At 36.5% G+C, this 26,224-nt stretch overlaps 1 protein-coding gene across 1 annotated transcript; it reads right to left on the bottom strand.

Moving 5' to 3' along the window:
* Positions 1–2,751: 2,751 nt before the first annotated feature.
* On the bottom strand, positions 2,752–3,977 carry LOC120414288 (TP53-regulated inhibitor of apoptosis 1-like). Its single transcript, XM_039575419.2, has 2 exons — positions 3,715–3,977; positions 2,752–3,248 (listed from the first exon to the last, which is right to left on the bottom strand). The coding sequence occupies exons 1-2, from the start codon at positions 3,859–3,861 to the stop codon at positions 3,150–3,152; spliced, it is 246 nt and encodes an 81-aa protein (XP_039431353.1). The 5' UTR covers positions 3,862–3,977; the 3' UTR covers positions 2,752–3,149.
* Positions 3,978–26,224: the final 22,247 nt, after the last annotated feature.

Genomic DNA, 26,224 nt, shown 5'->3' with positions numbered 1-26,224 from the left:
AATCTGCGATTGTAAACAAGCAGTCTATCCCTTTTGCTCAAGTGACAGTTCACGTCAAGTAAGAGGGGGATAGACTGCTTGTTTACAATCGCAGATTCGCCCTATTGAACTGTTACTACGAAAATATGAGCTTGATCGGACGTAACAGGAGCTTTGCATTTGAATATTAAATGGGATTTTTTTGGGGGTTTTCCACGCTCCCACAAGGGGCGGGGAGGGGGTTCTGAGATTTCCAAACAAGTGTTCACGTAGTTTATCGATCCCTGACCATCCAATAAGCTAAAACCTGGATGAAGGTTTATTTAATAAAAATAAATTTTATTTGGGAACTTACAAGGTGACCGCATCTGTAGTTGGAAAACTGCTTGAAATTCAAATTTGTTTTTTTTTTCAGTTTGTTTTCATTTTCCAGAATACCCACGGATGAAATTGAGTAATTTATTGAAAATCAGCGAGACTTCCATTTGCCGTCGGTATTTCATTAACAGTATTAATAACAATGATGGCTTCGATAATGCTCGGGGCCATTACCGCACATAATTGCCGTAGTTAGCCTTCCATACAAACCACACAATCCATATTGCTTACAGGGTGGTTCATGGTCCATGTGGGTGTCTAAACAAAGGTTTACAACTTGAAAAGATACATCAAATAAATGTTTTTTTAAATGATTCTATATTGGAATGTAGATTACATTTATATAACAAACTATGTTTTTTTTATGTCATATTCATTTACCATGCACCCAGTACTGTGGTCTGCTCAGCTTCATCACTGCTGCTGTGTAATTAAACGTATTAATGGTTATGATAAAATCCATCACCCGGCGGCAGTAATGGATGGTCTCGCGTAGCCTATAAATGTGCCACAAGTGGTCGCGAACGTTAATTTTGGGCACCAAGTTGCCGTTCCATTTGATTAATCTCGCGCCAACGACTAATCCGATGGACTTTATTTTTCTTCATTTGCAAGATTCGGGGTGAGCTGCTGAGTTTAATTATGATTGTTTTTATGTCGCTTTTCCAGCTTAATGGCAACCCCATCTGGGCTAGCAACGGTGATTCAGTAAACATCTTCAACTGTTGCGTCATCTAAGAATGCGGGAATTAGCTACACAGCAAAAAATCCGATGGTAAAATCGCATGCAAAAGCATGCACATCACCTTCGTCAAAATAAACACGGTCAAGTAGGTTTCCCATACTGATGGGCTACATATTTCAGGGTGTAAAATCACATAAAATAGCATAAAATAATGCAATATTTATTTTACACCCAGGCCTTTTACATGCAGCTGGATTACTACTTTTTTGCAATTCCGCTGTAAAACTGTCAACTTTTCCTGTCCTTCTGGAGAAACGAAACGGCCTACTTTTCCCTACCAAAAATAACAGAAAGGAAAATTAACACCTTTCAATACCAGTGCTGAAAAGTTCTACTTTTCAGCACTGAAATGGGTGCTGAAAAGTTGAACTTTTCAACACTATTATCGAAAAGTAACATTTTTAAATATTTTTTTGTTTTGAACGGTGAATTTACTAAACACATGAATGTTTGACATAAAATTCCGTTCAAGAAGCGTTTTTCGGAATTGCAAAAAATGTTGTAAGCAACTCGTTGCAAAACTTGATTTTTCCAGCACTCGTCGTATTTATCCAACTCGGTAAACCTCGTTGAATAAATGTACGACTCGTGCTGAAAAAATCTTCTTTTTGCAACTTGTTGCATAAACTACTATTTTAGCTGTGTACAATGAGAGCTGTCAAATTTGCCATATTTCGGTACCACTGTGTGTGAGCACAGAGGCATCGATTTATGTTTTTTTATGAACAGGATTCTTTCCTTTTTATCACGCCTCCCAGTAAATTCAAGTTACTTATTGGGTTCAACCTCTCCTTCTAAACTAATCCTATTGGTTCATAACAGTTACCATTTCCGTATATCAGGATTCAACTACGGCGATTTTCAGTCGCTTAATGATGACATAATTTTTGGTGACGGGCCAAAAAATTCTTTATAAAACCATGAAACAAAAAAAATCAGATCGGCCGCAGAAAACCGATAAAACCTCTCTCCCTACGGCTTTTCCACCCTCGGAAACCGTTAAACCGATAACACTGTTGACAGTTAATGCCGGAAATAAACACTGCTTGTTAATTATTCTGCACTCAAAGAAATGGCGAGCGAAAAAAAAAAACAGATTAAAATGTCCCCCTTTTCCAGAACGATTCGTTCCGGATTTCGGGTCAATACGCCCTCCCCCCAAAGTTGGTTGGTTTGTGACGTTAATTTGTTTATTTTTCGCGCGCCAAGATAAGATCAAATGGAAAATTGGACGTTTTGTGTGCCATAATTAAACTCAAACCCTGAAAGGCGGGGGAAGTTGTAGAAAAGGTGGGAGGGAGAGGGGATTTTGTATTGCGTTGAGAAAAATGTAAAAAAATGTAATTTTTGTAATAGTTTCACTATTTTGATCTGCTTGTAATGCATGCAATTTCTGGGTTGCATGTAAGTGCGACGAAATTCCTTAATTCTTTATAGAAACTTTGGAAAAAAAATCCACCCGGCCCTGTCTAAATGAGGAGGATCCCTGAGGACCCCAAAATTAAGTAGATATGTTGATCGGCGTTTCCATTAGGGAGCGTTCTTTTATTACGTACCCCACCCCCCATAAAAGTGTTCACGTGGTTTATGGATGGTCCCAACCCAAATATTTGTGATATCTTGAACTTCAAATGAAAACTGAATTCTCATATTTTAAATTGTTTTATTATGTGAACAATATCTTACAACGAGAACACTTTCTTTTGTATTTGTTAAAACATTCCCTTAATAAAAGCTACGAAACAACTTGAAATGATTTCAGCTGGTTGCTTCTTCTCAAATTAAGGTAAAAACTAGCTCAAATTCACGTATTTTATAGCATCTATCGACTAGAAGAAAGAATGCTCCGCAGTGAAACTTTGCTGACACCACCTGGGTTCCCTTTTAGCCCACCCTATAATGCTCATTATAACCAATATTGAGACCATAACACATAATTTCATAAGTTGGCCTCTGGTTGCACGCTAGGGGGGCGTTCTTAGGGCAGGGAGGATTATTAGCTGGAATAATGGCTGTCAGTTCGGCGAGGAGAGATCAGCGTCTATGGTCAGCTCGATTTCTTCGGCGGAACCTTCTGTTCCTTTTCCGACCCAAGGTAGTCACTTTCGATCTCTTTGAACTCGATTTTTTGGGCCTTCATGGCGTCCTATTTGATGGGGAAAATAATAAGAAAAATTGGCATTACCATTCATCCATAATTTACTTGACCGGGACATATTTAACGTGACGTTTTGTCACAGAGTTAAATAAAATAAGTGTTTTAATTTCAATAATCAACTTAATTCTTAAAAATGACTAAAAGCAACGGTTTTGCCTAACACGATTTAACTTGCAACACTGCTGCTTCGCGCTTCTTTTTGTTATTAGTTGTGACATTCAGATGATGACATAACAAAGCAATCGTACGATAATGGTCAATGTGTCAAAGTTACCCAAAAATATTAACATAAAGTGCATCATTTTGACAAAAAACTCCAAACTCTACTTGAAATGAATAAAACTACGCTTTAATCGTATTCATCACTAATTACAAGACCCAAATCTACAGCAACAATCCCTGCAAATCGACTCAAAACCTCAAAACATGCCCTCAAAAACATACAAACACATACCTTAACGCACTGCTGGTACACCTTGAAGAGCGGCGCGCACACCGAGTCGTCCGTGTCTCCCCGGAGGAACTGCTCCGAGAACCACTGGTTGAAGCAGGTGTCGTACTTCTTCTTCAGCTCGGTGCAGTTGTCGCCGATGCTGTTCATCGTCGTGCGTTCCGCCGGGTTCCAGCCGGTGCTTCACCTATCTTAATTTACGGAATCGATTGCTGGTTACGCGAATGGGCGCACAAGTTTGTTTTGGTTTTGGGAATTTTGACGTTTGTGTTCTGTTTTTGCCCGCCACTGCGCAAACGCGCGCTGTCACTGCGAAAGTGGTGCCAGTTGGGGTGGTTTTGTTGGGCGGGATTGTTCAGCGCGTTTTCGAAAATATTTTTAATGTGAGCAATACTCTTAGGGAAGGTCCCCACTATGACCAAGGAAGCCATTGTGTGTCATTGGTTCACCTATACAAGTCTCCATACAATTTTGGCAGCATATTTGGATGTAACGAAATGGTCGAAATTTGCGGGCATTTCAGGGCATGATCCTCTAAGTGTACTGTGCCCGAATCCCAAATATGAGCTTGATTGGTGCCACAGGACGTAACGCTTTGACTTTAAGTTTAAATGGGATTTAACCCGTAAAATCGGTGCGTTTTGGTTTTTGCCAGTTTTGAGCCCCTTAGCGACATTTGTAATTTTCAAAAACCTCTCGAGCTCATAGGAAGCGTTCTTTTATTACGTAACGCAGTTGGGGGGGGGGGGGAGGGGGTGTCGGCGTCTGTTACGAAATGTTACGAAAATTGGGGGAGGGGGGAGTGATGAAAAATTCTGTTACGTAACGCAAAATTTCCATATAAGCATTCATAAAAATTTGCAAAAAGACCTTGCGTTACGCGTAACAGGGTATCGTTCATCTGTTACGATTTGTTACGAAGGGGGGGGGGGGAGGAATGTAACAGATTTTTTAACACCACCGCTGAAAACATTGCCTTTATTTTATTCTAAATTTTTTAATAAATTTTGTTAACATATATGGCTTAAAATACATAAAAAACCTAACAGACATTTATTTCCAAAAAAGATCAAAGAAAACGTGTCAAAAACCACTGTATACATGAAAATGATTAAAAGAAATAATTTTTATGCAAATTTTTCCATATTAATTGCTTAAATAGTTGACCAAAACAAAAATATAGATTTGTTTACAGTTGCTAATAAAACCACCGATGTTATTTTCAAAAAAAGTTTTGTTATTGATTCAATATTATAAAATATCATTTCAAACTTCACTTATGATGTTTCTGTTATTTACAATTAACTATAGTATTGATTAATTATAAATTCTTACTGATTCAGCAACTTTGGTCTTTTAACATGAAAACAGGTATATTTAAATTCACGATTGAAAAAAATATGCAATTAGGTTGATTACAACAAGCATTAACTGTATGTTTAAGAAATAAGTTTGCTCTCATATACAGTTTTCTTCATTTTGGTAGGTTAAATTAACAGGGGTCCACTTTTGGAAAAGTTAGAATTTTTGTTGTCTTATATTGGACCCCCTTAATTTTGCTCGAAATTGATCAGTTAATCGTTTTATTTTAGTAAAAAAAATCCTTAAACTTACATTATTTCGACTTACTGAAGTGAAATAATCAGTCAAAAAATTAAAATTCAGTCATAGAATAGAAATACTTTTTTATTGTGAAAATGCTAGTGGTCATGGCTGATTTCAGATGTCGAACTCAAAACAATTATTTAGGCGAAAACGACAATTCAATGCCAGTCGATATTGTTTTAAATGATGCTGAACATGCCAAATAAAAGATTTGTAGACAAAAACACGCTTGAAATTGTGATTTTATTGAATTTTTCATCAAAAAACCTTCAAAGGGTCCACTATAGGGAAGGGGTCCACTAATAGATAACGTACCCTAATATTTCAGCAACAATGGATCCAATGTTCAATGTTGAAAAATGAAACTTTTGTGAATTTTTGTCACTTCTCGGAAAAAATGGAGAAACACTTCCCATCTTCCCCCATTTTTCGTAACAGATCTCGACATCCTATCACCCCTTACCGCATTACGTAATAATAGAACGCACCATTAACAAATGTCTATATAATAAAGTAATATTAATACTTATACATATTTTTGGAATAGCTTTTTAGTACTATTGCAAATTCAAATTGCACACGGTTTATTTTCGGTGCACAAACGAAAAAAAATCTTTAAGTAAGATATATGGTACCGTCATCAGGGGTGACATTCGGGGGGGTGAGATTGGGTCATACAAAAATTCGGAAATTTGTATGACCCAATCTCACCCCCAGACCCAATGTCACCCCTTATGACGGTACTTTATAAGGGCGAAAAAATGTGAAAAAAGTGAAATCCAGGAATTTTCAAGAACGTCTCTTTTTATTTTACGAATATGCAAATATCTTTTTTTTCTACAATCTGATTGCATGGATAATGTCTGAAGTCTGAGCCTGAACTGTATCTTCAAAGTTTTGTTAAAATTGAATTAAAATTCGCAATCCAAAAATAAAACATTTGGTTTCCAATGTTAAATTTGTTCATGTTTTGTTTGGAAAATTCGTAAACTTCTTACTTCATAAAATAAATTGATTGAAATCCAAAAACAGGCCTCTTGGTTTTGATGATATAAGCTACTTCAGCAGGATAGATTTATTTTTATGATTTAAGGACCCATAACAAGTAACAGTTTCATTAGACAATTCATCCAATAAATCACACATTCGCGGAAGAGTTATGACACCTCGCGCAATTCCCCATCTTAATTATGTTTTTCTCGCGACTCGCTCAAGGACCCGCTCTCACTTCCGGTCAGGGTCGTCAAGTTGTGAGCGTTCTTTCCGCCAAATATAGCTCTCTTCCCCGAACTCCTGAGCAAGACATTAATAAAACCATTCCGTTTGTGGGAGGTTCTGCCGAAAGGGTGGGAGGTATGATTAATTTATGCGTCTGCATGATTTATCCCGTGCGCGCGCGCGACAATTTAATGTTCCCGCGTCCTTCTCCGGGCTTGCTCTTCAATGTCAGTGGCGGCAACCAACCAGCTGACAGTTTAATGAAATCCAACATGATGATAAGGGGTGTTGCATGTGTGAGTTTGGTCGCGTACATGAATTGAATGTGATTTAAAATTTATTCCCATGTCATTTGTGGAAACAAGGGGGGTTGGGAGAAATGTGGGAGGTTAAACCGATTTACTGCAAATTTGTTGCACCCCCTCTCTGTCTTTTCCAACTTGGAATATCGTGTGTTGCAACATATGTTCAAACTTTGGCTTCGAGTTTTCCCCTTGGAAGTTGAAAGGGAAATTTATTCGCAGCCATAAAGTGATTCACGGGGTACTCATTTGTTTCAGGTTGTTACTTCAATTTGGCTCCGTCAAAAGTACGTTCTGAACTGAACCGATGGACTGAAATGAACTGAACAGTGTTTTATGGCGGCAGCCATTATGGTATCAAATGACAGCTATGGGTCAACCATAAATGTGCGTGGTTTGTTGAGTGGGTTCGATTACTAATGAATCGAAATGTTCTTTGTTTGCACTGTGTGAGATTCATTTGTTTCGTGTGGTTAGATATTAATTGGTTTCCATTTTACAGAACCGTCATGAAATTACGGTTCATTAGAATTAGAACGTACAAATTCATTTCCCGTCCTTCCAATAGAAAAATGGTTTGCTGAAACTTCAATAAAAAAAAATCCGATTTGGTTTTGTTCATTGCCGCGGATGTTTGCACATCTGTAATTAATTGAACTCTGTGGAGAGGAAATTCCAGAGAAGCGGTGGTTAGTGCACGTGCAAACGATAATTGAAAGTTCGTGATTTTTTTCCAGGATTAAACCGCGTGAATTCCATCAATCCAGAATAGTTGGAATGCAGTTGTTTGCTGTCGAGTTTACAGATTCGATTACACATAAAGTTTAGTGGCAACAAAATTGTAGGAATCAACAATCAACAAACAAAATAATGCTAGATTTCTACGAAATTTTACGAAAAAGGCAAAGTGCTTAAATTAATTCTGCTGAACGAATGACTGCGGAAAGTTCACTGAAACTTAGAAGATAATTGATGCTTTGGAGCAAGTAGCTTCCGCCTCTCGATGACATCCTTGCCCGAAGTACTAATTAAATACCTCTCTCAATCGCTCGGCGAAGTGCTTCGTTCAAACAGCAATTTAATTTTCTGAACTCTGGGAAAACTGCATCCCTCCTGTTATTTCGTGCAACAAACAACAGGCGAGCAGGAAAATCTTGACTAGATGCAGTTCAAGTGGAATAATCTCGACATGTTCGATGAGACGACTTTGTCGCATATCGTGTAGTAAGCTTATGTTGTTATGCTCTGCGGAGTCGAGCCTTGGTTCCTATCGATTGAGTACTTGACATTCTCGTGTGCACTGCACATCCAGCTTGGCATGCTAGGATTATGCAAATTTGGTGCACTTCAGAAAATTCAACAGAAAAGGACTTTAGTTTTGGTTTGGTTTAAATTGAAATTTAATAGACTTGAGGGTTTCCCTGACAACTTTAAGCAGAGTCGAAATCTTTCGGAGATGCCTGAAACGTAACCAGCAGTAATTGAAGCCGAATTTTCCCACGAAGCGACCCATTTTCTCAGCACTATCGCCCTCGTAATAATCGGATATGAAAATCGCACCATAAAGCGTTCAATAAATTTGCCTTTTTCAGCTCAATTAGGACCAATTTTTATGTGCGTGCGGTTTTGACCCCCAGCCCAAAAAATGAAGATAATGGCCGCATTATAAACCATTTACGAGATTATCGATGCCTCGTGAAGCAAACAATCGCAGGCGGAACAAGGGTCTTCAACCGCGGGCCATTTTAAAAGAAGAAACCGGAGTGGTCGTTAAAATTTATGGTTGAAAGGCAAACGCTGCCTGTTTTTTGATAATCGTTGAGTGAGTTCCGATAAGTGAACAAGAAATCTTAAAAAAAATGCTGTTTCGTTGGAAGTATGTTTTTCTTTGTATCCAGTGAAAAAATAATCTGGTAATTATCTTCTTCTATATATATAAAAAATTTCGACGGTTTTGTTCGAACGCGAATCAATTCAACACGGAACGTCGGATCGAGGTACTCTTTGTTGCGTTGGGTTCGTAAAAGTCCAAGGAAGGTTCTTAACTTTGGCCACTCTGGAACCGATTCGGTAAAATCTGCAGATTGTATGGGTAATGTTACGTAAAATCAAATGTTGATCACAGGAGGCTGAATAAGCAAACAAGTTAAAAACGTCAACAAACGAAAAAGGCAGAACGAAGTTTGTCGGGTAAGGCTTGTTTTTTATAAAGTTTTTTTGTTTTGAAAATATCTAATATCAAACAATGTCGGAAAAAAATAATTTTAAAAACATAAAAAAATCAATGAAAACGCCTTTTTATATGTTGTTTTGGCAATTCTTTTTCATCATAAAGTATCTGAGAATTTATTTTTTTTCATTTTTTTGGAAATTTACTTTCTCTAACTTTAAAACGAAAGAAAAAAACAAGATTTGGCACCCACATTAAGGTGGGTGCGGGACATTTCGCCGAATGGAAATTTCGCCGAATTAAAAAAAAGGTTTGAGAATACTTCTGTGAGTTTTTGCATTCTTTCAAACATGAATCGTTCTTTGTTTTAGCTTTTAGTAATTTTGGTGTTTTTATATTTTTGTTTACCTTTAATTTTAATCTTTTGCCTTTCTTACTAAAGAAAGGTATAGGTTTTACTTTAAGGCAGGACGTCATTTCCATCTTCGTAAATATTTCGATTCAGCATCAATTTTAATCGGAAAAATCGTCAAAAAATCACACTGCATCGATTTTTGACGCTTCGTCGCCAAGTCGACAAGTTGTCAAGTTGAGCTTCGAATACTGGCGCGAGAATGCTGGCGCATATATTTTGTAGCTCGACTTATACTCATTTTGTAGTAGCTTGTCTACCGATGTTTCCTTCAATATGTAAGATATCGTAGCTTTTCGGTTTCTTTTGCCCTGTCCGTTTTTGCATAACTGTCCAATGTTTATGCAAAAACTTTTGTGACATAGGACATTCATCCGGCTACAATCATTTTGTTTCCCGTGCGCTCCTAAAATTGCCTAAATGTAGACTTCATTTTTTCGTGATTTCGTAAGTTTATTTAACAGGGTTCATTGGATAGGATAATAGGAGCTTTCTAAGCTTTTCATCGTTTATTTCGTTTTCAAGGTGTTCAATGCTGGCGACTCCAATGGCTTTCTTCCTAAGGTTCTCACGATTGAGTGTGTAGTGGTGCGGTTGTTAAAAATAGCTATCTCTGACTCTGTCACTCTCGTAGAAGCTGAATGGCTAGCTTCCCTGCACCGTGCGGCACACGCGGTTCACTTGTACCTTGTCTTGGTGCGCTGGTACGATGAACCAAAACACCAACACAGTCACACAAAAGGGCTCGTACCGAAACTAGAAAACCAAAACCGCGGTGTGCGTTGTTGGGAAGCTTGCTATGATCGCGTTTGTCATAATAGCTTGTTTGATTAGAAACGTACAAACATATTGTACGATTAAAAATATTCTTTTGGTGAAAATTGCGTTTTTTATTTCTTTTGGAAATCATATCATTCATAATACTCATAATATCATCATAATACATTGCTTTCAACATAAGACTTTCTTTGGAGCTGACGTTATAAATAAACAAAGTCGATGTTATTAATTGAAAGAAGTTCTACCATTGTTATATTCTTTAGTAAGAAAGGCTCTTTCTCACCCCAGGTGGGATTTAATCGGGTTTGTTTTTTTAATTCGGCGAAATGTCCATTCAGCGAAACGTACCAGATCCTTGTATGGGAAACCCATTTTTGTAATGTAATTTTTGTATATTTTTTTTATTAAGATACAGAATTTTCAAAACTGGTCTAAAAAGTAATTTTCACAGTTTTGAGCACCCTATAACTTAGTCGTAGACACCAATCTCTTCCTAAAACCATTTCTCATGATATAGCATTTCATATATTTGTAAAACATGTTTTTATTATTAGCCAACGAAATTACATGGTGTAAAAGTGTAAACATGTTGATAATGTTAATGGTAGAGGTGGGCAAAATCGCTCTTTTTTAGGAGCCGCTCATTTTCGTTCGCTCATTTCAAAGCTCTTTCGCTATTTTTAATTTTTTTTAAAGAAAAGGCAATTTTTAAGAACGGTGTGATATTTTAAGTTTTTTCTGGAATTTTATAAATTATTTGAATAAAAAAAAAACACTAAAAGCGAGAAGATGCGTTAAGTCTTGGCGGTCTCTATATCAAGATTTTAACTCGAACTTAAACGTTCGAATAATTGAAAGGCACCCAAGCCTAAATCTAGGATTTTTGAGAAAACTGTTATTAATTCAACGAAATAACGTTTATTTCTACCAAAATGGAAAAAAAAGTTGATATTTTATTTGGAGATATTATTCTGCGAACTATTTTCAACATTCTGATTCAATCGATAAAGTCTATAAATGCTCGTTTAGTTGAGTAAAATTTTCTATGTAAAGATAAAATGCGCAATTTTTTATTCGGGTAATTCGTTAATGTACGATCAGATCTAAAGTTTTTTTTTGATAAGGTCCTTTCCAAAAAAAAAATAAAAAAATGTGGAGTTGTACATTGAAAAGTTTTTTTTTAATTTTGTTTATAAAATCATTAAATTTAGGAATATATGTGTTTGAAAACATTTAAGTGGTGTTCAAATATTATCATCAATTCTTTTTTATTTCTTGAAAAAGTATACAGGGAAATAATTTAAATTATTTTTAATTGGCATTGACATATTTGAAATTGCAAAAAATAAACTTATTTAATACAATTTGTTGGAAATTCAATAAATTATATTTATTAACATAAAAAAGACACATGTTTAAAATTCCATTCCAATTTGAAAAGGTTTTTTAAAAATACCGGAGTTTCAAAAAAAAAAAAGCCATGGTTCGTTCGCTCTTTTTAGTGAACCGGCTCTCTGAGCGGCCCGCTCTTTTTTTGCCCACCTCTAGTTAATGGCTCTAGCATGGATTTTCTCACATTTAATTGGCTTTTGCTGTCTAACATTTTGGTTCAGGTTTTCTGCTAGGATCTCTTAATGTTGATTTTATTTTGAGAATAAGAGTTTAGTAATGTTTTAAAGTTGGGTAGGGCTGCGGAATCGTGTAGCTTTTTCAACGGCTTCTGACAATTTAGCGACTCCGACTCAGGGATATTACGACTCCAACTCCAACAAAAACTCCCATACGACTCTGACTCTGGATTCTCAGAATTTATTGATTTCGACCACGGCTTCTCATATTTTTTCTGATGCTGGCTCCTAGGGGCCATCCATAAACCACGTGAACAACCGCCCAATCTCCCCTCCCCTAAAGTGTCCACGTGGTATATGAATGGTCCCCTATTCACAAAGCAAAAAAAAAGTTGAATTTTGGAATGTTGAAATTTTGGTTGGTTGAGTAAAATTGCTCAAAAAATGTGTAAAAATGTGAACCTGATGAAAATTCATCAGAAATTAATGAAAATTCACCAATTCCTGGCGTAATATTACACATTTCTTTGACACAAAATCTGTCACCATTTCCTGATGAATATCCCATCATTTTTTTTCTGAGCAGGTTTTAGCTTTGAGATCTGCCTGTGAGGATCAATCGGACCGCGTACTAGACTAACAATCCAAAGGTCATCGGTTTGAATCCCGCGATGGGCGAAATCAATCGTAGTGTTAAATAGTGTATTTAGTGCTCTCTCTCCCAGTTCCTTCGGCGAAGTCCGGTAGCAAAAGAATAGACACTTGCCGTTGGTACTAGCGATAGTGACCAAAAGAAAGGACAAAACCGATCACGAGATTTGCAGGGTTCTAAAAGGCGTATTTGATGCACTTCGTATTTGAGACTTGAGTAAAAATTTGGTTTAGGTTGTGGATTTGGGGTTGTTTCAGAATTTTGAGTTTATTTCTAGATCTGGGTTGGAGTTTGGATTTAGACTTGGGTTAAGGATTTGTGTTGAGGTTTGGATTTGGTTTTTGATGGTCTAAACTTAAATTTGGTTGTAGGGTTTTGTTTACCGTTCGGAATTGGCTTGGATTGATCGAGCTCTCCTTGGGCTGTTATTTGAGGCTTAAACCACTCGAAATATTCATGAAAGGCAAACAACATTCACGCACTCCCGAGCCGAAAGTCGGGATAGAGGTCAGGCCAGGCACATTATCGAGTTTCAGTGCGATGATGAGCACACGATACCGCGCTAACCAACTCACGAATAACCGTTTGATAATAATGTGCCAAAGCCACTCACGGGCTTGAGACAGAAATTGCGCTAAATCAAAATTAAGTGTTTATAGAGCAAACATTTAAAATCAATATTCGTAGGTGTGTGTGATTGTGCGTCACGCGTGGTTAAATGGAGCATTTCCATTCGAGCAGTTTTTGCTTTTTTCTACAATGTATTTCTTATGGAGCGAACTGTCAAAAACTGCTCGACTGCGGGTGCTCCATTGACGCGTGCGATTATCGCCATGAATGCGCTTGCGAGTGGGCTTTCAAAAGGGCGTATGTGATATTTATGCTCGAGCAAGTTTCTGAATGAGCCCTTGCGAAAGCAAATTCCGGATTGGTATATAATTCAGACGGCCTGTGACGCTAGGAGTAGGTGGACGAGTGTTTATTTAGTTTTGATGTTGAATTTTTAAGCGCCACCTCCCGGCGATGATTGATGGTCTCTGGTTTCGCGAGTATAGCCACCGTAGCCAGACAATCAGACAGACGAGTCACTGCAGTGCCTATGGCACTTCATTTGATAAATTTGAGCTTGATAGAATTGGGTTGCTTAAGGTAGTGTTGTTTGAATCATTGGATTTGATGGGAAATTTCAGCCCGAACCCAAATTGGGTGCACAATTATTCTCCCCAAAAGCACTTATCGGTTGGGATTACGTGCCTCGTTAGTTCTCGACCCGCGTGAAAACGCGACAAACAGACAGACAGATATATGCGCAAAGATTTACGATGGTCTGATAAATATTTTATGAACCGTACTCAGATATCAGTCATAGACGGGCGCTCGACGATTCTATTAGCAAACCTCTGCTTCCCAGCATTGGTCGTCGTCTGGAACTTGCGGAAATTTGTGGTTTAGACTACGGGTACGATGTGGTAGATAAGGTGGCGAAAAGCGCGGGCAAAATATTCCACCTTTTCAGGTGACACTTCTGCCAAGGACTGCTTCCAAGATCTACTGCTGAAAAGGCGAATCATTTGAATATTTCCTGGTAAAGGCAGCCGAAGAGCAGCTTGCTTCGCAAGTCTCGACGGAGCAATACCAGAACTATTCCCGTCTTCTCGGATTTATTATTCCTATGAATGAATAATTAATTCCGGTTTATAATTTAATTCACCTCTTCGACGATGGTACACATGGCGCTAGCTTTGAACGATGAACGCTGGATGTTTTTTGCTGGAAACTTGGAAGTTTATCATCGAGGCATCGCATCTTCTTGAGTCTGTAACATGCGTAGACAAAGAACGTTTCACTTGGTAACAACTCTTCTGAATCACTCAAAGAGCTAATCTGAACCGTTAATATATTCAACAAACTGGAACAAATTCCACAGGTTATCATTGATTCCTACCTATAAAATGTAAATAAAGTCCCAACTTTTTCCCAAATAATCCGCAACGCGTCTGTTAGTTTTGCGATAATGATGTTGATGAACACGTCGGAGTAGCTGTGGGAGAAAATGTATAAAACTCAATCAACTGCAAACAACAATCAATCATTTGAAGCCACCAGGACTCGTCCCTGCCGGGCTTGCCTGATTAGTTGGATATTTGCGTAGCACTTCATTCAGGAAATTTATAGGATTTCCAGTCATATGTGACGAGTTGTGATTGAGCAAAAAAAAAAAGATATATTGTATGGATGGTGTGTTGATTTGATTTTAATGATGGAATTATTTAATAAGAGATGTAAAGTCGGGGAACGCGATAGGCTGTCGAATGCGGTTTGAAATGCACTTTGCAGATATTTTCATGTTGCTGTGTGGTTTAACTAGCAGTTGCAGTCTAGTTTTATTTATAAAAAAAATGGTTTTTGTGAAATGCGATGCAGGAAATGATATGCCTGGAGAATTTCTATAAATTAAGAACACTGTTCATCAAAAAAAATTTTTTTTTCATCGAAATTTCAACACTTCGTCTGTTGTGTGTTTTTGGTCGATTTGGTTAATGATGACGTTTTGTCTAAATACTTCATGCTTCCCCTCGAGTTGAGCCTGCGCAGTAATTTTTGTAAATTTTTGTAGGTCAGTTATTTGGCTTATGGGTAATTCTCTACCAACTCACACGAAATCGGGAAAAGTTGCCCCGACCCCTCTTCGATTTGCGTGAAACTTTGTCCAAAGGGGTAACTTTTGTCCCTGATCACGAATCCGAGGTCCGTTTTTTGATATCTCGTGACGGAGGGGCGGTACGACCCCTTCCATTTTTGAACATGCGAAAAAAGAGGTGTTTTTCAATAATTTGCAGCCTGAAACGGTGATGAGATAGAAATTTGGTGTCATAGGGACTTTTATGTAAAATTAGACGCCCGATTTGATGGCGTACTCAAAATACCGAAAAAACGTATTTTTCATCGAAAAAAACACTAAAAAAGTTTTAGAAATTCTCCCATTTTCCGTTACTCGACTGTAAAAAAATTTGGAACATGTCATTTTATGGGAAATTTAATGGACTTTTCGAATCTACATTGACCCAGAAGGGTCATTTTTTCATTTAGAACAAAATTTTTCATTTTAAAATTTCGTGTTTTTTCTAACTTTGCAGGGTTATTTTCTAGAGTGTAACAATGTTCTACAAAGTTGCAGAACAGACAATTACAAAAATTTTGATACATAGACATAAGGGGTTTGCTTATGAACATCACAAGTTATCGCGATTTTACGAAAAAAAGTTTTGAAAAAGTTACTTTTTGCGTTTCTCTTTGTTTCGTCGTCCGTGTCTGTCGCGGGTGACCATGAACGGCCATGATCGACGACGACCAACATTTTCAAAACTTTTTTTCGTAAAATCGTGATAACTCGAGATGTTTATAAGCAAACCCCTTATGTCTATGTATCAAAATTTTTGTAATTGTCTGCTCTACAATTTTGTAGAACATTGTTACACTCTAAAAAATAACCCTGCAAAGTTAGAAAAAACACAAAATTTTAAAATGAAAAATTTTGTTCTAAATGAAAAAATTACCCTTCTGGGTCAATGTAGATTCGAAAAGTCCATTAAATTTCCCATAAAATGACATGTTCCAAAAATTGTTACAGTCGAGTAACGGAAAATGGGAGAATTTTTAAAACTTTTTTAGTGTTTTTTTCGATGAAAAATAGGTTTTTTCGAAATTCTGAGTACGCCATCAAATCGGGCGTCTAATTTTACATAAAAGTCCCTTTGACACCAAATTTCTATCTCATCACCGTTTCAGGCTGCAAATTATTGAAAAACACCTCTTTTTTCGCATGTTCAAAAATGGAAGGGGTTGTACCGCCCCTCCGTCACGAGATATCAAAAAACGGACCTCGGATTCGTGATCAGGGACAAAAGTTACCCCTTAGGACAAAGTTTCACGCAAATCGAAGAGGGGTCGGGGCAACTGCTGTGTGAGTTGGCGGAGAATTACCCTTATCTTAGTTTGTTTGGAAATTCTGTGCACATTTGTGACAAGAAGTAAATTTTTCACCTCCGAGGCACCCTTGTGGCACGTGCTTTTCTGATTTTTGTTTACATTATTTACTGTATCTTTTTGGTGATGTTTAAAAATAAGTTAAAACTTGGAGCGTTTGTTAAACGAAAGTATACGAACCGATTCCTTAAAAAAATTTGACTCTATCATGCATGGTTACGAAAATATTTACCATCAAACTTTGAAATTAGATTTTCTCGAAAAGTACTAAACGGTCGCTGTCACCAGATAGCACACAGCAGACGACTTATTTCAAACTAAATTGGAAGCACTAGTTGAAACTGCAAAAAAGATGGGCGTCGTCATCATGTCAATGGTCCAATCCGATAACCGCTGGCCGGTAGCGAAATTACGGGAATTCTTAGTTTGTATCAGTTTGGGTAATCGAATAATCGAGTGCGGACAGTTTATTGCAAATATCGAATGTTTGCAAAGACTTTTCGAGTGATAAAAGGACAAAGATTTCTTTCCCAATCATTGCTCTTAAATGATGTTGATCTTGAAAACCAAGTGCATCGTTTTCCCAGCAACATTCCCACCACCCAGCGTCATTCCGCCCAGCTTTATGAATGAAAGCGTTCCAGGAATCTTTATTTTTCCAACAACACGAACCCTCTCTCTCTCTTAAAACAACGGATAGAACTAAAGTTGCGTGTGAGAAAACAAGAGAGGGAAAAAGGAGAGCGAACTAACGGCGCATGTCCTCTCTCTGCCGCGTGCGAGCTTCCAAATCTCACCACAAATGGCGCTCTCGATCGCAGCGATTCGAGCAGTTCAGCGAGAGCCAACAGCTGATTTGCACTGCGAGAGATATTTTAAAACAAGAGAGTGAGAGTAAAACGAATTTTCCTCTCCCAAGTTTCCCTCGCAGGAAAAGCCGATCCCCTTGTTGAGGCTGGTTCAGGTGGCGGCTGGACTTGGGTGCGTGAAAATTGTGTCACTTTCACTGGTTGCCAGCGGATTCGCTCGGCTGATTTTTCTCACTCTCTGGCTTTGGTTTTTCTCATCGCACACTAGTTGACAGTTCTCGCGGAGGCTGCCAAAACTGGATCAAATTGAACTGTGGTGGTTTGTACCAATAATGATCTGCGGATGTTCATGGGACGGTAAATAAATGGGGCCTCCGCCGGAAGTTTCCCTTACCTGCTTCCATCAGGAGTTTTGCTCACGAGGAAAAACCGCGGGAGAAGGAAGCCGGCAAACATTATGAGGAAACCTTCTTTAAAGCTAGGTTTTGCCTTGGAATATGTGTGTGTTTTTCTCGCGTTGCCGGAAGCACTTCATTTAGTCATTAGTGCGTGGGTGCGGCGGTGTGTTTTCATATACGTTGTTGTTTTCCGAGGAGTTAAGTCTTTTTTGGACACGTGGTGGCACTCGAGGAAATTCGCGGGAATACTTGAGAAGCAAAAGCTAGAATTTCTGTTGTTCAAATGTTTAAATATAAGAAAACTTGAGCCTGATTGTATTCTACTTAAATAACAGCCTTATCATAATGTTAGAATAATATTATATTTCATGTGTTAAACTGTGCGAAATGGTTAGTGTAAGGCCGTTGCATTCCTTTGAAGCTCTTGTCCCTTTACTCTAACCGAGATTGTAGAATGAAGTAGGCGGGGAAATAAAGAATGATAATAACAAGCCATGTTTTCCACGCTATATTGAAAAAAGAGTCGGAATATGCATCAATCACCAGTACAATTATCTTGCAATCATTCGCTTTTAGAAAAATCTTTGTGTTGGCGATAAAATATTCATTTGGTCAATAAAAAAAAATTGTCTTATTTTTGGTTTTCTAGCATAAGTAGGACCACTTACCCTAACGTGATTTAGAGTTTTTAAATCAATTTGCTCAGAGTAGAGTTTTAATTTCCTTTAAATTATTTTAATATTTCGATCCATGAAAAAAAAATCGGGCTCTTTTGAGATTCGACCCGATTATTAATCTTTTCAAAACTTTTAAAACTGATGTTTTAGTTCGAACGTGATTCTTGTTTGATGTAGTGTCGGTTATTATTTTTAAGTAATATTTATAATTTCTGCGGAACTGAAACATTAAGTGATTGCATATAAGTTATCATTTATATTTTTTACTAAAAAGGTTTAACAAAGGAAGTATAATACATCTTGTTCCATTTTGATTTCAGTATCTATTTATAGCATTCCAATAAATTTTCTGTCACTTTTCACTTCCTCTATCCATCCATTTAGCATTCCATTTGGCCTAAACGAAAAAAAAAAAAACACGCTGGAATTTCACCACCCGGTGAGATAGTCTCAACGGTAGCATTGCGAGTAACAGATTACCCGGGGCCACGAAACAGAACCATCTCGTGACATTCGTGGAACAATAATACAAAACACAACAACGTCAACTGGGCGCTTGAGGAGGCGATTATGACGCGATGATCTCCCGCCTGCCCGTGCCCATCCCCAAAAAGGACGTTTGACGTCTTGGTGGTATGAGAGGCTGGCCGAAACGTCAACCGACATAAAGCCCCCGAACGTCTTCTTCTGTTTCTTTGCGTGTCGCTTTTCAGGACTTTGATTCGTGCACGGAATGGGAAATCGAGAACCAGCTTCCTTTCTTCCAACGGAAATGTGGCAAGTTTAACGTGGCGTGTCCTGGTCGTCACCACCAGCACCGTGGCACATGTTTCGGATCTATATTTGGAGGCTCAACAGCAGCCCCACACACGCAATCGCCGGAAAATGGTAGTGTCTTGAAAGAGCGGGGAAAAACAGGCGCGAAACGACCAATCAAAGGCAACGCAATCAAATCTGCGAAATATTCAACACGCGATTTGGTTTAATATTTTTATTCTTGAGCTAGTATGATGAGAAAAAAGAACAATCTTACTTAACTCTACAGTAAAGGCATATTTGAGAGTCAGATTTTTACAATTCTTTGGGCATAATTTACATATCATTGTATGATTATGTTGTCTTTTGACATCATGTTAAAAACTTTTGTTCTATAAACTGTGTTCACCCACCACTTTGTGCCAATAAACATCTTGATTTCATGTTAAAGTCTCGTTACAATCCTGTCTTTAGTCTGTAATTGATGAAAAGTGATTTCAGTCAACATTTGAATCCTTATCTATCAATTTCGGAATAGAGCTTTTAGCGAGTAGTTCTAGTCAAAGTTTCGCTGAGCTAATTCATTATCCTGTGTAGACCCGTTTCTCATTTTGTCAGCCAAAATAAAGTGAACCAGCCAACGATTCCCTAGTGCTTACAACGCCCTTGCATGACGCTAATCCACAAAGATATCCAATGACTGCTAAATACGCTGACATGATTCATGGTAAACCATAAGATTTGTTGAACACAAAGTATTGCTGGTTGCTACACGAGGCTACAACTTGAAATTCTCAGAAAAAATAATGACTTCAAAATCATAAAATATCAATTGCATTTATAGTGCAATTCAAGGAAACTAATTAGCATGAAATGGTACGCGTTCTTCAGCACGTGCCTCCACGTAAATCCTTCCTTACAGGCACTTGTGCTTTTTTACCCTCCCTACTTTTCCTCGAAAGCTCTCTTCAACAGCTCAACAAGTAAGAGATTGAGGAGTATGCCCTTTGAGCTAGATAGTGCAAGTAGTCGACTCTTGCATAGAAACGACTGACGAGCTCCATCGCAGGAAAATTAATTAGTTTTATCGCCTTTTATCAAAGCGCACTTTTTTCTGTTGTATAACTTGCAAGAAAAAGATGCAAGTTATCAGAGTAAGTTGTACAAATGTATTTGACAACACTGTGCTATCTAACAAGAGATTCAACGAAAAAAGGGGGCGTGGTTTACGGCTGTGCTGTCAAATCAAAGCGCAAACTGGAAAGGAAAGTTAGATTGAAAACAGCTGTCTAACCGTCGAGTAACTTACATGTAAACAAACGTTTCTTATTAGAATTTCAATCAACGACGAAGCTAATAAAAAAAAGTACGCTTGTTTCTGCCAGATTTATTGAAAATAATTCGAAATTGAATTAAAAAAAAATAAAAACAATCATGGCGCGCAGTCTACCTGTGATTAGTGTGAAATTCCCTGCATGGTGAACTTTTAGATTTTCCTTTTTTGATGAACTTCCTCTTTTCCAAGATTCGATCCGATGACTTCGACGATTTGTTGTTATCTCCACGGCAGGTCCAGGCGCGCTTCCACATCTCTCCACGGGGCTTCATAGTAAACAAGCTGGCCCAAGCGTCAATAACAGGGGTGACCAAAGTATGGCCCGCGGGCCAAACGTGGCCCGCGAGGTGATATTTTGTGGCCCGCGGACCCATTTTGAACGATCATGAAAAATGGCCCGTTGACAACTTGTAAAGTGATTTTATACTTTTCAAAATTAAAGAATATTTTAATCTGTTTTATGCTAACTTTTTTTCTATTTTTTCTTAAAAAAAAACGAATTATTTTTAAATACTTTGATACCCATTTTACGACACAAATATTTTGTTCAATCTTAATAATTAAAATAATTTCACACGTTTCAATGTGAGTGAAACTAGTAAATATCGTCCAAACTTTCTTTAAACATATTTGGAAATGTTTATAATCCGTTCAAAACTGACTCAGGTAGAAATCTGTAATAATTGCAAAATATAAGTTTTCCATATTAATTTGAAGGTATTAATGACCCTTTTTATGAACTGACCTTCAAATTTACTTTGCACTTAGAAACCTTCCCTCGGGATTCGAACTTATGACAGTTGGATAACGAATCTGATTGATTACCATCTGATTCATGTAATAAACATGTTGTATACATGTTAAATTGGGGAAATAAGGCTTTTGCAAATATTTTATAAAGCTTTTGTCGGCCATCCATCTCTTCCTCCCATTATTAAAAATTGGCTTGAAAAATCAGGGCAAAACTATTTTCTCAAAATATTTTAAAATATCAATGATTTTTAATCGAAATTAGCTGAATTCAATTGCTAGAATCGTATGGAGAATGTTCGGATTCATTCAAAAATAAATTGAATTTTTGGAAATTTTTGATAAACAGTAAGGCAATAAGTTTTTTTCGATAAAGTGTTTTTTTTTTGTCGAATGTTACAATTTTTGAAAATAATGATTGCAAATCAACTTGACGGGTGTTTAAACATATTCCATCATTTTTCTTATTGAAATGTAGAAATTGTGGCTCTAATTTTTTTCTTCTTTAGTTACACCTAATTCGAAGATAAAATAACCCCGTTATATAAATTGTTCAGATTGTATGTCACCATTTTTGAAATATAAAAAAACTTATTTTTTTTAATGAAAACAAGAGTAAATTCAACCAAATTTTTATTTTCAGATGCCTAAAACAATTAAATCAACAATAGTGATAGAAAACTGTAATTTTGTGATTTCTATTATTTTAATCAACGAAAACGTTAAAAAAAATAAATGAAGTTTCAAAAAACTTCAACTGATTTTTTTTAGTCTTGTAAATAAAAATAATTAATTGTTTTCAAATAACCTATTTTATAAATTTGGCCCGCAAACTCATTTGAGCTTCAAATTTGGCCCGGCTTGTTAGCTAAAGAACTCTGTCTGTCTGTTTTGTTAGCTAAAGAACTCAACTCCAACGAAGGCTGTCATTGGAATTGAAGTTATATAAGTTCGTTTCAAGACAGTTTTTATAACTCCACTATATAACTTTGTTATAACAAACCGTTTCAACTGTCATTTCGATTACCGTACCACGGAGTAATATTGAAAATCGGTATGATTATGATTTGTTGTTTTCTCTATCATAAACTCTATAAGCTGATAATTTTTGTAGCTTTTACCAGCGATATGTTCACAAATTAATCGGTCAACAATCAAAATTATTGCAATCTTCAATAAATAAACATTATTGAAACTCTAAATTCCTCATGTACAAATTTACACCGCCTAACAACACGCAATGTCAAGTTGAATATGTATGTTGAGCATCAGTTATATAATCTATTCTCCGAGAACATTTGTGTAACAAAGCGAGAAAACCTAAGGTTATTTATGCCGTCACATGACAATGTTAGATAAGCAGTGAAACAAACAGTGCAATATTGTTTTTATTCAACAAACTGTTTTCGAGTAAACATTGCAGATGCGGGAACAGCATCTTGGCATATCAGCACTTTGACGTTCAATTACAGCTCATAAAAAGTGTTTTCAAGTGAAATGAAGAGATAAATAGCTCAACAGGAAGTGAGCAAGCAAGTTTCTATCAAAAGTGTTCCAAAATAAATTGTTTAAATAGTGAAAATCAGCAAATTGGATGGAGTTAGGAGTAAGTGCTTACCCTCCCAAACATGTGAAAATATTTCCTTTGTTGTGTGTTAAAGTTGGAAAAGTGTGATGTTGACTGTGTTTTAACACTTGTGTGGCACAAATCTCAAGAGTTATATAAGTCAGTTATACAAGTAGTGAAACAAACAGTTATTTAACTGACGTTGACATTTTTTCTCGTATGTTGATCAAAAACAGCTGTCTAACTATTATTCAACAGTCGACAAGTTATGAGTGCTACTTGGGCAGTGATGACCGGTTTTTTTTTCGAAAATGGTGAACGGCTTCACCTTAATATATAATCTCAAAATTGATTTTTGAATCCACCGAACAAAAAGGGTTGATTTTCGAAATTGAAAAATTAAGGTATAATTTCATAAGGGATAGCTTTGCATTAACGGGTATTCCGGAAAATCATGACTGACTTGAAATTTGTTTAAGGCAGTAAAAATACAGTGTTTAATTTTCAATTGAAGCAAAATTTTGTTAAGTGTAACGTTTTCTATTTTTCCCAAGATATCTTGGAGACCATCGATTCCCGAACAGACGGTAATAACTAAATTCATGCCATTTCAATAACAAATACTGTTAAAATAACAGAAAGTGTTATGGAATATTCTTGGAAAATCCATTTATGCATAAGTGTATAATAACTGTTTATGTTATCATACCAAAATTTGTTATAGGTCTGATATTGGTTGAAAGCCAAAACAACTTTGGAATAACAATTTTTGTTATGGAAGAATGCCTTCAACTGTTATTGGGATGATCGGATTAGTTGCAAAAATAACAAAAAATAATGACAAAGATTTGTTCGAAGAATAACTTAAAATGTTATCAGTCTGTTATTACAATAACAATCCAATAACAAAAAAATCATAACGCCGAATAACAAAACTTGTAATAAATAACAAAACATGTTATTGGCCTAGTATTTTCAAATATCTAAATATGTTATTCCCAAGTTATTTCCGTCTGCTCGGGTTCTTAAAAGATAAATAAATTTAAAAAAAAACATTCTTCAAAAATAATTATAATTGAAGGAAAATGCGTTTTAAATTGTTTTAAGTCTATTTACATAGAAATTTGGAAGTCATATGCATTTTCCGCCCTTTGTTTTTTTGAGGCAATATTGAGTTCAAACTTTGTAAAAAAAACGCAATGGCCTTACTAAAACGCCGAAATATTTGAAAACCCCATGATGAAAACCTCTTTTTGATGTTTTGATGGATTCTTTACTCCTGGGCAATTCTCTACCAAAACCGGAAATGGATTTTAATTGTATTTTTTTATTTGGCTCAAACTTTGTGGGGGCCTTCCCTATGACCAAATAAGCTATTTTGTGTCATTGGTTCACCCATACAAGTCTCCATACAATTTTGGCAGCTATCCATACAAAAATGGTACGTACATATTCAAACAGATGTAACTTTTGAGTGAATTTTCTGATCAAATTGGTGTCTTCGGCAAAGTTGTAGGTATTGTTGAGGACTATTGAGAAAAAAATAGGTACATGCAAAAAAATTGCAGATTTTTTAATCAACTTTTTTTTCACAAAAACTCAATTTCCCAAAATACGTATTTTTTGATTTTCGAGATTTTTTGATATGTTTTAGGGGACAAAAACCCGCAACTTTTGAGCCATAGAAAAACATGGTCGAAAAATATGCCACTGAGTTTTGAATTTTTGAAAAAAATAGTGATTTTTGGAAAAAAAATCGAAATTTTATGCAAAAACAAATATGACGTAATTTTTAAATGTAAAATTTAATTAAAATGAAATTACTTTACAGATTTTTTGATAAAGGGTGCCGTTTTCAAGATATAGCCACTGAAAGTTTGATTTTAGCGAAATATTTGCAGTTTTTCGATTTTTAAAAATAGTGACCATGAGTGACCATTTCTAAAAAAAATTTTTTTTTAAAAGTTCAGAAAATTTGCTATAAAATTGTCTAACAGACATTGAAGATTGGACCTCCGGTTGCTGAGATACAGCCGCTTTAAGGAAAAGAAACACGAAAATTGAAGTTTTCTAAGTCTCACCTAAACAACCCACCATTTTCTAATGACGATATCTCAGCCACTATTGGTCTGATTTTCAATGTTAAAACATTAAACATTCGTGAAATTTTCCGATATTTTCGAAAAAAATACTTTGTTAATTTTTAAATCAAGACCTACATTTTAAAAGGGCCAAACATTGATTTTTTTCAAAATATTTTGTGTTTTTGTGAAAAAAAAGTTGATTAAAAAATCAGCATTTTTTCGTGTACCTATTTTTTTATCAATAGTTCTCAACAATACCTACAACTTTGCCGAAGACACCAAATTGATCAGAAAATTCACTGAAAAGTTACAGCTGTTTAAATATGTACGTACCATTATTGTATGGATAGCTGCCAAAATTGTATGGAGACTTGTATGGGTCAACCAATGACACAAAATAGTTTATTTGGTCATAGGGAAGGCCCCCACAAAGTTTGAGCCAAATAAAAAAATACAAAAAATAAAAATGGTTGAAATCAGCCGATTTCGTAGAGAGTTGCTCCCCTTTCATACTGCATACTTCGATGCTAATCTTTCCTTTATATCAAAACTCAACATTTTTCAAGTTGATGTCAGTAAACGATTTAGGTTCGCCAAGGTATGATAAATGTGGGTTCCAGGATCATGATGCTCCAATCTTCAGAATTGATTTTTTGTGAATTCCCTTCCAAAAAATAAAATTTTAAATTGATGGTATTAATGCCATACTGTTTTATAAGCACTTTAAGCAATTCATTTATTGGCAGTGAATTTACTAGAAGTGAAGCCTGTCGATTGGAGCGTATTCCGAGAGACCAAATCTATCATACAAGGTGAAACTGAAGTGTTAACTGACATCAACTTCAAAAAATGTCGAGTTGTGTATTCTTTCTAGCTCGAAGATTCTCTTTCTCGATTATACTATGAATTTCCTTTGTTCTAAAATATACTTCTATTTGTCCATATTTTCCCTTTTTTGTGCCTTGCATGGACATTTTTTTTCAATCGATTCTTCATTTTGCATCATTCTGTAAACTGATGCTTCTCGCCCTCGATATTCCCTTGGATATTGACTTCCAGAGAGTCGACTGCATATCTAAATGTTGAACACCTCTGCATCCAAGCTTCAATGCAACTCCAGTTTTCCCCTCTTCTTGAACGACTGTCCTCATCTTAGTCGTCACTGTCATTTTCGCTGTCAGCAAAATGGAGTCCTTTCCAGAAGTCTCGTTGTCCAAATGGATGGTTCGGATTTTGTCCGTTTTCACTCCCATCCATTGGTGCGAGCGCGCGACAATTTTGCACCCGAGTTTTCTCGCACAAAAACAGCTTAAAATCATAAGCAACAGATTTGGGTTGCTCTCCCTCCACGCCTGACGATAGCTCACCCAAAATTACCAGTAAATTATGATGAATGGCGGACGATTGGCCAAAGTGGCTTTCAGAATCCTTCCTAAATGGCC

This window comes from Culex pipiens, chromosome 1, assembly GCF_016801865.2.
Source record: "Culex pipiens pallens isolate TS chromosome 1, TS_CPP_V2, whole genome shotgun sequence".
In the NCBI taxonomy this organism is placed as follows: domain Eukaryota; kingdom Metazoa; phylum Arthropoda; class Insecta; order Diptera; family Culicidae; genus Culex; species Culex pipiens.
Note: the sequence above shows the minus strand (reverse complement) of the source record. Positions and strands in the feature narration are given on the sequence as shown.

Bases quoted from the DNA above. Each gene is read 5' to 3' on its own strand.
- LOC120414288 (XM_039575419.2), bottom strand. From the start codon at position 3,861: ATGAACAGCATCGGCGACAACTGCACCGAGCTGAAGAAGAAGTACGAC. The intron at 3,249-3,714 runs GTATGTGTTTGT...CCCATCAAATAG, and splicing joins TGTACCAGCAGTGCGTTAAG to GACGCCATGAAGGCCCAAAA.